This window comes from Tupaia chinensis, unplaced genomic scaffold, assembly GCF_000334495.1.
Source record: "Tupaia chinensis unplaced genomic scaffold, TupChi_1.0 Scaffold000370_1, whole genome shotgun sequence".
NCBI lineage: Eukaryota > Metazoa > Chordata > Mammalia > Scandentia > Tupaiidae > Tupaia > Tupaia belangeri.
The window spans coordinates 2,411,967-2,425,134 of NW_006159867.1; the positions used below are offsets into that span (position 1 = coordinate 2,411,967).

Genomic DNA, 13,168 nt, shown 5'->3' on the forward strand with positions numbered 1-13,168 from the left:
GGAGTTCTTCCCTGAGCCGCTGCAACTCTAAACCAGCCAGAGTGAGGCCTATTTTTACTCAGAAACCAGGACCAGGCGTCTGTGGAGGACGCTGGAGCGGCCGCCTGCCGCTTGGTTTCTCTCACACCATCTGGGCAGGAACACCTGGGCCTCATATTGTCTGGAGAGTCCTCATTCCTGCCAATCCAGGGAGGGCCAGGCCCAGAGCTGCGAGAGGTTGGAGGAAGGCTGTTGTCCAAGCCTGCGGAGCTGGACCTCCACCCCATTGTTTGCCCTCTAAGTGTTGCTCCTGAAGCCACCACTCCCCTCCCTCTGTGAGCCCAAGCTGTGTGGCCTGGCCTCCCTTCTGCAGAAATCGCTCCAACAGCTCCTGGGGCCAGGCTTGTGGTGAGGAGCAAGGAGATGAATGTCGAAGCCAAGTACCGCATGGCCTCCCTGTATGTCGGTGACCTCTCTGCGGATGTCACTGAGGATCTGCTGTTCAAGAAGTTCAGCACTGTGGGGCCTGTGCTGTCTATCCGTATCTGCAGGGACCTGGTCACCCGCCGCTCTCTGGGCTATGCCTACGTGAACTTCTTGCAGTTGGCTGATGCCCAGAAGGCTCTGGACACGATGAACTTTGACATGATAAAAGGCAAATCCATCCGTCTCATGTGGTCTCAACGTGATGCCTGCTTAAGGAAATCTGGAATTGGTAACGTGTTCATCAAGAATCTGGATAGATCCATCGATAACAAAACCCTTTATGAACACTTTTCAGCTTTTGGAAAGATCCTATCTTCCAAAGTGATGAGTGATGACCAAGGCTCCAAAGGTTATGCATTTGTGCACTTTCAGAACCAGAGTGCTGCAGACAGAGCCATTGAGGAAATGAATGGGAAGCTTCTCAAGGACTGCAAAGTGTTTGTTGGCAGATTCAAAAACCGCAAAGATCGGGAAGCCGAACTCAGAAACAAAGCCAGTGAATTCACCAACGTTTACATCAAAAACTTTGGAGATGACATGGATGATGAGAGACTGAGAGAAGTTTTCAGCAAGTATGGCAAAACTCTGAGTGTTAAGGTGATGACAGATCCCAGTGGGAAATCCAAAGGGTTTGGCTTTGTGAGTTTTGACAACCACGAAGCTGCCCAAAAGGCTGTTGAAGAAATGAATGGAAAGGACATAAATGGGCAACTGATTTTTGTAGGCCGGGCACAAAAGAAAGTAGAGCGACAGGCTGAGTTAAAGCAAATGTTTGAGCAACAGAAAAGGGAAAGAATTCGTAAGTGCCAGGGAGTAAAACTCTACATTAAGAACCTTGATGACACAATTGATGATGAAAAACTACGAAAGGAATTTTCTTCATTTGGATCAATTAGCAGAGTTAAGGTAATGCAGGAGGAAGGGCAAAGCAAAGGGTTTGGCTTAATCTGCTTCTCCTCTCCTGAGGAGGCCACTAAAGCAATGACTGAGATGAATGGCCAGATCTTGGGTTCCAAACCCCTCAACATTGCCTTGTCCCAGAAGCATTAGGAAAGAAAAACTTGACTTCACCAGTCAACCTTTGCAGCAGATGAGGGAATGGTAGTAATCTCTGACTAAACTGTCCTCAGTAAATTTCAGATGCTACCTGATGGCTGCTTAGGTTAGTAAACCTTGAAGGTAAAGGTTATTAAATGTTTTTCATACCAAGCCATTTTTTTTCTCCTTTTTGGATAACTAAATGACTCTTACATGTGTGGTTCATTTTATAGAGGAACATTTTCTAATTACAGTATCATATATTCCTCTTATTTTGATGCAGCACTGATAGCAATAATTATAATTAGATATATTTTATTGCATTTTTGAACCAACCTAAGTGAGGTAATTATTTGAGTTTATTGCATATTTTTCTTTCTAATTTTAATAAAATACCTAGAGTTAATTTCTTCTATGAAAATATGCTCAAAATAATTCCTAACACTTAAGGATCCCAAAGTAATTTATTTTTACCTATAGAAATTTTCTAATTTTTCAGTTGAGGTTCTCTTTTTCTTATAGACCAAAAGTCTTGAAATTTTTAGTGCAACTTAAGCTAAATTATCTCATTTTATTTTGAATTAATGTTTGAAATACTAGAAAACGATTGCATTTTCAAAATGTTTATCCTGACATGGTTGTTTTTCTGATGGCTTAATTTAAGATGATGGACGCTTTTAATATTGCCTACAAACTGGCTTTATGCCATATTTTGTTATTCTTTCCATTGGTTGACTATAATTCAACTACTTGCTGGTTATATAAATTGTGACTTGCATGGAAGGAAAGAAAGGAAACCTTAGCTTCTACACTTGTTAAACTGTAAGTTTAGGCGACCCAAAGAATTTACCTGGTCTTAATTTCTTAATATTTATATAGCTTAATATTATGCCTTATGTTTTTTGCTAGTTACCCATATTATAAAAGCCATTTATATAGAACACAGAGATTTTGTCTAAAAACTGTGTTTTCTAATCTCTATTTTTGTTGTTCTGTGTGGTGATATTCTCTCAGGGTTCAGAAAAGAAACTTATTTTTTTTATTTTTATGAATTTACATCTCCATTTATTACAGCATGAAAGTTGTGTAACCTTTCCACTTTTAGCCTTGATTTATCAGACACTCACTAACTGATTTTCTGGTGAATTGAAATTACATCACTTAACCTATTTTCTAGCTTAATTTTCACTTTAGTCCTATTCCCAGATCTTGCTTTCTTTCCACCTTTTCATCTATGTTACTCCTTTTTATACTTTTCATATTAAAGGATTGTATTGGCTTTTAATATATGCCACTTTAAATCCTTTTGAAAATAGACAAGATTTATTTAGTTACATTTATATAATTACTCTGCAAATTCTGATTCATTCATACCAAAGATGTCTAGAAAATGTTTTTGTTGTTTTAATTTATATGCTTTGTATAGTTGTTTTTTTAGCTTGTTTCCTATATAACTAGTACAAAAAATATTAAAATATTTTTGGCAATAGTTTAGCTATAAATGAAAAACATGTTTTGTTTTTGTGGAAATTACATTTATAGTCATTGCACATTTTCTGAATTTTAAAAATCATTTTTAGTAAATGAAAAAAGTGGACAATGAAAACATTTTAAAAAGTAACATGTAATCTTATGCAGACAGACTTCTAAAATTTGTTGCATTTCCTTCAAATTATTTTTATGCATTGAACAGGTAATTTAAGAAACATTTGATCATTATATAAATCCTGTTCGAAATTGCTTTCTAAATTTGAAAATATGTTATAGTCATATTCTATGTTCATGAATAATTATTTACATTATTATTTTAATGACTTTTATCTTTTGTAAAATTACTATAGGGTCATTGGAAAAGTCTGGACACATTTTTACATAGAAAAAATATGTCATGACTTTTCCAACAATGCAATGTATCTTAAAATAACTAATTTCTTACTGATAAACATGTATGTTGCTTAGATTGCTTCCACCTTTTATATTCCCTCTATCATAAACTTGAAGATAAACATCTTTGCAAATTCATGCATATAGATGTATCTATTTTCTTAAGAAAATGTATAGAAGTAGATTTTTTTCTTTTTCATTATAAAGTGTGTAGGTGTGCAGATGAGGATGAGAGAGATGAGCACTCTCCATAGAGTCTGATCATACTGCAATCCCCAACCTCCTATCCTCCAACCTGTGGGATCTTGGGCACTGGCATGCTTAGTGTGATTCAGGCTGGCTAGGGATTTGAGCCTTAGTTGCCAAGTGGGATGTCACTTTTACTGAGTAGTACATTACAACTACTTCATGCAGCTGGCCAAGAAGTGAGATTAATAGTTTAAAGAACTATGTTCACTTTTCGCTCCTTTGTTAACACTCACCCCCCCAAAAATGAGCTAGATAGTTAAAATAATTTTGATAAATATGACTAAAATTTAAATTTTCATTACAAGTGTAGCAGACAATAAAGAACAGGGATTTTGTTTAAGTTGTTGGCTAGTTCAACATTATATGTAAACAAAATATTTCACCATTGCTTTTTTTCAATTATAAAAGTTAAACAGCATTTTTCTTGTATTTATTGGCCATTTCTGCTTCCATATTTGTGATTAATGTTTTATGATAATCTGTTTTCCTATAAATTTTTTATTTATATAGATTTGTTAGTTTTTTTGTGTTTATTAAGTAAAATATTTTGTCATTTTTTCTCTCATATTCTCATTTTGTTTATGGTTTTGAAGGTTGTTCCAAAGTTCAATTTCAAACTCGAAATTTTCAGTCTTTCTTAAATGACTGATGTCATGTTTTAAAATATTTTGAACACTGGGAAAAAAGTGTACACATACACTGCACATATAAATTTACACACACATTTCATTTGTATTGCTTTTGTTACTTTCAGAGTTCCATATTCTCAATATATTTTTTTTCCAGACAGAGAGAGATTTTTTGCTATAGGGTACGTGCCCTTGCTGGAGAGACAGAGAGATAGAAAACGAGAAATCACTCCCCCAGGTGGGATGGCCACGCTGTAACCCCTTCTCTTTTCTCCTCCCAGGATCTTGGGAATGCATACAAACACATCCAGTGTGAGTTTTAAGCCACCAAGTCTGGGACTCAAACCACAGTTGACTATGTGGGATTCCAGCAAAGTAACCATTACACCTTCCTTCTGGTAGTACTATATTCACAATACTTTCTAACCAAAACTTTTTCTGTGAAGTACCTTGGATAAAACCTATAGCAACTATTTTTAGTCTTTAGTAACATGTTTTTATAAATACCAGTCTACTATAAGAAATTATGTGAAACTCATATCCCAACTGTAAATCATTAGCTCTCTGAATCACTCTGTTGAGAAGCATTTACCTCAGAAGCAGAGAGCTATTAAGGAAGGGAGCAGGCAGCAGTACTGGGAAATATAATTGGTGCATCAGGCCTTGACATCCTTTTCTCAAAAATCCAATCTATATAATGTTCCATATTTGAATATTTGTACAATATTTCATAATGTTTGCATATAGATTATCAAGATAATATCCGGAAGTTGAATTCCCATCTCTTAAGTACTCTAGGAATTATTAGAATATGATATCTGATGTCTAGGTGAATAGTAGCTATAACTTCATGACAGTAATTTATCATCTTAGAAATTGCTTATTTCCAATATTTGCTGTAAAAAAGGGCTAAGTCAGCTTCCAGAAATGTGTGATTCTGTGGATTTCCTTGATTAATTTATTCAAGGATTGTACAGATTCTTTTTCATGTGTCTCTGAGTGTGAGAGATTATCAAGTCATGCTAGTAGAAAGTAGAATTTCATTCTTTCAAGAAAACTAAATTTTTGGTGCCCACATTCCTTGACAGATTAAGTAGAATCTTCACCTTTCTGATAAGCATTCTAGTAAAAGCTAGTTTACATAAAATTCCTTGAGTCAGTTTCCACTCTTTGCCTTTTTCTATACATATGTATTGCCAAGTCTATTGTATAGATAGATGCCTGCTTATATATACACCTAGTAAAAATATGTGCCTTTTAACATTTTATTTTTTTGTTTTTAAATGCATAAAAATAGTGTTTAAAATGATTTAATATTGGTATTTTTGTGTTCTTAATATTTTTATATCACAGAAGATATCAAATAAAATCTGGTATTTCAATATTGAAGACATGTTTGAAAATACTTTTCATTTATTTTGTTTTGTATTTCTAATTTTCTACAGATCAGTTTCTCTTAAGAATAAACTAAAACTTATGTTTTTAAATGAAGATGCTCATATTTTAACTTTTAAGTATTTCATTCTTCAGTTTTGGTAGTTATTTCTTTAGTTACTTATAATTATGAGATCATAATTCAAAGGAAAACACTAACACAGATGAAGTGTTCATGAGGAATAACATGATTTTAAAGATACTTCTGGAATTTGTTAAAATAAAATTAACCTGTTGAGTATTTAGAATTAAATTACTTTTATTATATTTGAAAATATGTCTTAATGTCTCTTTTAAAAATAGATAATAAGAGGGCCAATAGATTTAAAAAAATAACTATGTTTTAAAAAATAGAGCAAGGGACCAGTGGGTGGCATGGTGGTTAAGGCACTGGACGCTCCCACATGGCTGACCACGGTTCAAGTCCTGGACCTGGTGGCTTGCTTTCTCATCTTCTCTCTCTCTCTCTCTCTCTCTCTCTCTCTGTATCTTTCTTATCAAATTAAAAATGAATGAAAGAATGAATAAATAAAGTTAAATAAATAATTTAAAAAGAAGAAAATAAAATAAATAAATAAAAAATAGAGCAAAATAATATCCTCAGGATACTTTGTCTTCAAGTAACAGGAACTTGCACTAGGTATTTCCTGTTAGGAAACAACCAGAAAAGGTGGTTTTCCTATACCTCATTTTGTACAGTCCTAGGGAATGCATTTTACAATATATACTAGCCATATGCATAAAATTAAATTTGTTTTTGTATGATAATGGGACTTGTTTCATGATTTCATACATACTCTATTAGACTACATTAGGCGTTTAGTGAAAATTATAACCGAAAGGTCAGATCCAATGAAGTCACCAACATAAATAGATTGCTACCAACAATTTTCAACAAATTACAAATGGTCAGGAATGTTTAACTATAAATCCACATTTAATAAGTTATTTGTTTCTTGAGTTTTACTTCAGTGTAGTCTACACCCAACATTTTTTTTTACATACTAGTGTTTTAGAATTGTACCACAACAGAGAACCAATTCTTAATCTATTGTGTACACCAACAACTAGAATGATATTTTTATATAAAGAATTTTAGAAAAACAATTCCAACTGATAATGAAATAAACAGATCTTGTGAAAAAAATCTAAAAATGCATATACAAAGTGGGCCCATTATGTAAAATTCTAAACCACAAAAATTTGATTATTGAGTGCTCATTTTCCTTACTAAAGGATTTTATTTTTTTTATTTTGCCAGAATACATGTGCACTTATCAGAGACAGAAAGACAGAGAAAGGAAAATGAGAAAGTGCATCCCCTTTCCTACCCTAATGGAGAATAATCCATTTCCCCTTCCTTGGGGGATTTTTGGGTAGGTTCAACGTGTACCCAGTGCACTTTTCAAGCTGCCACGTCCAGGACTCAAACCATGTGGTTGGCTACATGGGGTCTAATTCTTTAACCAGCAGGCCATGGACTAGCCCAAGGCTTTATTATTAGCAAGAAAACTAATACATTTGAATTACAAAATTGGACTTACTCGAGAGCCAGCTCTGTACAGTAGCCTTTCAGTGGTGCATAGAAAGCCATATTCCGTGTGGCTGACTGCAGTTGCAGTCTTAGCCCAGCAGCTTGAACAACATGCTCTGTACCTTTGTATGTGTGCCCCAGATCCTGATAGGATGGACGAGTGAAATAAAAGAATTGTGCTGTGACCATATGCCATTGTGGGGTGCTCTCTCTCTCTCTCTCTGGTAATGAAAAAATATTGGACTTACTTAAAGCTTCTTAATATGTTTTTTTTTTATGTATTACACAAATCCCTGCTACACTCAAAGGTTTATAAAAATACCACTGGACTAAATTCTGAGGTACAAATACACTACTATTTGAATTTGTTAAAGAGAGATTATTGTGTATGTTTACCTAGAAGAGAGATTGATATCTATCTGTTGGTTTTGTCTCATGGTTATGTCTTATCTTAGAGTTCACAGAATGCTCTTAACTAAGCTGAAGTTCTCCTGAAGCATACAACTGACTCCACCTAGCAAAAGAAGAAAAATTATCCTCTTAGTGGTATTCTTTACTATAGTAGAGAAACACTGAGTTTCTGAGAGGTATTGGCAGTTTTTCTAATGATATTGCATCAGATTTTGTTAACCCATTTATATTTACACCACCTTAGATATTAAAAAGTCCCCCTTTTGAAGTTCTGCCAAATTGAGTATATTTGCGTTCCAAGGGCAATGTCACTGAATGGTGATTGTTGTAATTGACTTTTTTTTTTTTTGCATTCAGTGAAAATGGTCTTTATTTGTTTGTGCTTTATTTTTTTTTAATTAGTATTCCAGTGGGATGTTTATCTTGAGAAGTCATATCTGATAGTCTGTAATGCATCACAATTTTCATCTAAATCTATTTCATCTTTGCACATGTGCCAGTGACATACCGATGTGCCACAAGTTTTGACATTTTTCCACTTCTAGTTCCTTAAAGTTAAAGAAAGCTTTTATAATAGTAATTCTAGCAAATCTTTGTTAATCAAAGAAATGCCCCAATTTGAATACAAGCCAAATTTTAGAATTTATAACTTGACTGTTTTGACATATCATTATTTTACTGAATTACCATGGGAGGCATTAGAAATTATAATCTACTATTATTCACCAGTCTGTTCACTAATATTTCATACATAATACTTATACGAATGGCATTTATATTGTATAGAATACAATTGCTAAAAAGCCATCAGCACTGAAGTTACATGGTAATCTCATTTTTCTTTTAATGTTTATTTTTATTTTAACCAAAATGATATTGGTTAATGCAAATTTGATTATGCCGTTCTGCTTAAAAGCTTTTCATGGCCTTCCATTACTCTTAAAGTCAGTTGCAAATCTTTAATATGGCCTAAGGAACCGTGCATTCTCTGGTTCTTGTGTAATTTTCAAACTTTTGCTTATGCTGCTATTTCCCTTCATCAACATGCTGGAAATAAAACGATCTTGTATCAACTCCTTTGAAGTGTTAAAATAATCTTAGTTTTATTTTCTGCTTATCCTTCAGGTCCCAGTTTAAATCTTGCTTTTATGCCAAAAGTCTTTGTAACTCTCAGTACTCCCATTTCATTTTAAAGTTTGTCTGCTTATTGAAGGAAAAGAGGAAGACTCAAAATCCTCCTCCCTAACGGAAGCAATACCACTTATTTTTATTGATCCATAACTGGTTCATTATTCGTTCTCATTTCCTAGTTGACAAAATATTACATGTATTTTTACCTGCTTTTTTCTTCTTTTTACTTCAGCCTACTAGGTTTGTAACCCAATATATGGCCTCAGAAGTTCTGTCATTTTCGATTTCCTTTCACTATAGGAGTGACTATGAAAACATGAGATCCCAAGAGTTAAATTCAGGAAGTTATAGAACATTGTTAGGTGTCAAGGTCTAAGGCAGAATTTCTGTTCATCTATATCAGAATTCAAATATGTTATCAAACATTCATATAGAACTTAAAGAAGTGCTTTCTTTCCTCCTAGCCTAATATTTCTTATGTAACTCTTTCTTGGGATGCTTATGGACAGGCGAGATCTGAGCATTCTTATGGTTTTGGACTTGCTAATATTAGAAGCCACATAAAGCCAGACTAGATTAAATATAGATGCCCAACATAGACTTGACCTCATGTTGATAGTCTAGAATTTGAGAATCAGATGGAAATCAGTAGGATGTCTTCTTTTCAAAATGGAAGTACTTTTTTCTTTTCTTTCTTTTTTTTTTTTAAATTTTCTTCTCTGTTTTTTTCCTCCCTAGGGTCAAGAAAAGTTCCCTATAGAATGTTACAGAAGCAGTAATATATATTTTGAATGTAAACCACATGGCATAGTGTTAACTATTCTGTACAACCTAAGGAATTGAAAATAATTTAAACAAAAACTAAAAACACCTTAAAATTATTTGTAAAGTTTACTGTTCAGGGGCTCTGGCTTACTAAAAAACAGATTTAATCATAAGACCCATAGAACACTTCCCTTTCCTTTGTACCTTGCCACTGTATTACCAAAGATCTGCTTAGCATAGTTCTTTATACCAAGTTCATAAATTTGCCCTTATACCAAAAAATTACAAGGCATACAGAAAAACAAACATAATTTGAAGAGACAGAATGAGCATCAGCACCAGAATCATAGGTCAGGAATGTTGAAATTAACATGAATTTATAACAATTCTGGTTAACATGATAAGGGCTCTTATTTAAAAGATTAATAAAATTGATAAGCCCCAAGCTAGGCAAGTGAGGAAAAAAAGAGAGAAAGTCCAAATTTCTAGTGTTAGAAATGGCAGTTGGAGCATCAGTGCAGATCCCAGTAAGAGGAAAAGAAAGGACCTTATGAACTAATCTATGCTAATAGAGTTGATTGCATTTTTCAAGGGGTTAGTACTTGTATAAAATGTGGCACCTCCTTGAAAAATGCCATAAACCAAAACTTAAGAAGAAACAGACATTTTGAAATTGAATCAATAATTAATAACTTTCCAAAACATTAGGCACCAAACCCAGATAGGTTCACTGGTGAGTACTACCAAACATTTAAGGAAGAAATTTTGCCAATTCTCTTCCATCTCTTTCACAAGATAAAAGGAGAGTTAATATTTTCTTAACTCATTATTTGAAGTAAATATTACCATAATACTCAAACAAGACAAAGACATCACTAGAAAAATAATTTGTAGACCAACATTTCTCATGAACATAGATGCAAAATTCCAAACAAAATATTAACAAGCAAGTCCAACAAGGTACAGGAAAATGAAAAACCACAACCAAGTGGGCTGTATCTTAAGTATGCAAGACTGGTTTAACTTTTGAAATATTTTAACATAATCTATCACATCCACAAGCTGAAAAAGAAAAATCGCATATCAATGCAGAAATAGAATGTGACAAACTCAACACTCACTTACAGTAAAAACAATCAAGAATAACAACTAAGAATAGACAGAGACAGCCACAACTGGATAAAAAAAATCTATGTGAAAAATGTAGCTATAATCATAATGGTAAGAAATTTGAAGCTTTTCTGCTAAGATTAAGAACAAAACAAGGATATACACTCATACCAACATTCCTGTTCAGTATTGTGCTGGAAGTCCTCGCTAGTACAATAAGACACAGAGAGAAAGAGAGATAAATTATCTTTATTTACAGATGGTATAACTATCTATGTAGAAAATCCAAAATAGATGACAAATAGTCTAGAACTAAAATGCCCTCATAGCACAATTGCTGCATAACAAGTTGATATATAAACATTAATCCCTTTTGTATATATTAGCAATGGGCAAATGGAATTTGAATTTAAAAACATATTACCATTGAGCCACAGCACCTGTAGTGTGGTGGTTGAGGTGACTATATCCCATATGGTTGACTCCCAGTTCAAGTCCTGGACCTGGCATCTCGAGAAATGTGACAGGCATATGTGTGTTCATGCCCAAAATCTCAAAGGCAAAGATGGAGGAAACGGGATTATGGCATAACCACATTAGCATTTACATTAGCAGCTAAAAGGAATTATATAGTTAGCTGATAGTCTATCAATATATGTGTAAGATCTATATGAGGAAAACTACAGCACTCTGATGATAGAAACTAAAAACGTAAATAAATGGAGAAGAGAATCTGAACATGGATAGTGAGACTCAATACATTACCATGTCAGTTCTCAATTTGAACTATAGATTTAATGTAGACTGAATAAAAGTCTCAGCAAGTTATTTTGGCACTTACTGACAAACTGATCCTACAGTTTATATGAAAAACTAAAGATCCAGAAAAGCCAACACAATATTGAAGAGGTAAAGCAAATTTGGAGGACAGACACTATCCAAATTTGACTTGAACTATACAGTCACAATAATCAAGACAGTGTGACTGAATTGATTACAAAGGAATATACAAACTCAATAGAATAGAGAAATAGAATCGTGTAAATATAGTCAAACATTGACAGATGTGCAAAAGCAATGCAATGCAGAAACGATAGTCTTTTTGACAAATGATGGTAGAACAATTAGACATCCACTTGTGAAAAGAATGAATCCAAATCAGACTTCATAACTGTCACAAAAATTAATAGGTCTAAATGTAAAATTCAAACTTTAAATATTCTACAATATAACATGGAAGAAAATCTAGAAGACCTTGAGTATGATGATAACTTTTTTGATATAACACCAAGAACACAATCCATGGAAAGTAATTGCACATAAGTGCACACATAATTCTGTTCGATTTTGTGATTATGATGACTTGTTACATTTAACAGCTGAAATTCTTATAATATGGCCTTCTAGTTCATGAAAATGGTACCCCTCTATTTATTTGTCTTCCTTTTTTTAGGAATATTTTATAGTTCTTTTCTAGAAGTCTTGCATTTCTTTATTAGTATTATTTCTAGAATTATGATATTTTAAAAATTTTACCAGTTTCTTTGATTTGTTTCCTGTTTTTTACAAATATATGGAAATTACTTTTCCTTTAACATAGTAACCAGTTATATAATGCTTTTGATATAAGTAAATGATAGTTCATCTGTTGTTATCTTTGACATAAATCATAATATAAATTATAATCATTTATAAAATCTTGATTTTTATGTACTTATATGAATAAAAACAAGTTAATGCATTTGCAGTTTCTAATGTGCTAACATTTAACCTGCAACATATTTAAATATATGAATTCTAACTTTAGTGTCAAAAACACAGCATTGAAAAGGTATTATGCTTTCTGATTTACCTTTTCAAGCTGCAGCCTTGAGATTAGCTGAGGATCTAGGTCACTACTCATCACGTGGGGTTTCTTGCCAAAGCACACTTGTAACAGAGATTTCCCCTTAACTTAAACAGCTTTGTAAACAGCTTTATATTCTCCAGGAGCCTGGATTTACTTAGAGATTGCAGTTAAGACTAGTTTACATTTGAAGTTTCCTATTTGATTCTTTTCCTTTGACTTCTTAGAAGGTCTTACAGGTATTTTCATTACCTCTTGCTCTACAGCCTAGAGTTAACTTCATTTTTTAAAAAAGAAATTGCTTAAGGAAGTCTCATGTTACTCATTTTTTTCTCAGAAAACTATTAATACATAGGTCACTTGGTGGCATGCATTGCAATGAAGCAAAGGAGAATAATAACAACACACGTGTACAGAGGCTTATTTAATTATTTTAAATATTTCCATGGGAATATCCCACAAACTATTACGTAATGTTGGATGCTTATAATCCATGCTTTTTAGGTCTATTAAAACACGAAAAGCCACTTTTTTCTTCAATTTTTTTTTCTGCAGTGTTTATTTCTTCCATGACAGAGAAAGAGATAGAGTGAGAGATAAAAACAGTACCCTCAACAGGGTCCTCAAGCTATCAGCTACCCAGAGCTTCAACCAGGTGGGGATCATGAGCAT

The 13,168-nt window shown here is 33.5% G+C and overlaps 1 protein-coding gene across 1 annotated transcript; it reads left to right on the top strand.

Annotated features, from left to right (window-relative positions):
* The first annotated feature begins 52 nt into the window (after nucleotides 1-52).
* On the top strand, nucleotides 53-1,783 carry PABPC4L (poly(A) binding protein cytoplasmic 4 like). The gene has a single exon (XM_006153380.3). The coding sequence runs from the start codon at nucleotides 403-405 to the stop codon at nucleotides 1,513-1,515; it is 1,113 nt and encodes a 370-aa protein (XP_006153442.1). The 5' UTR covers nucleotides 53-402; the 3' UTR covers nucleotides 1,516-1,783.
* The last annotated feature ends 11,385 nt before the right edge of the window (nucleotides 1,784-13,168 follow it).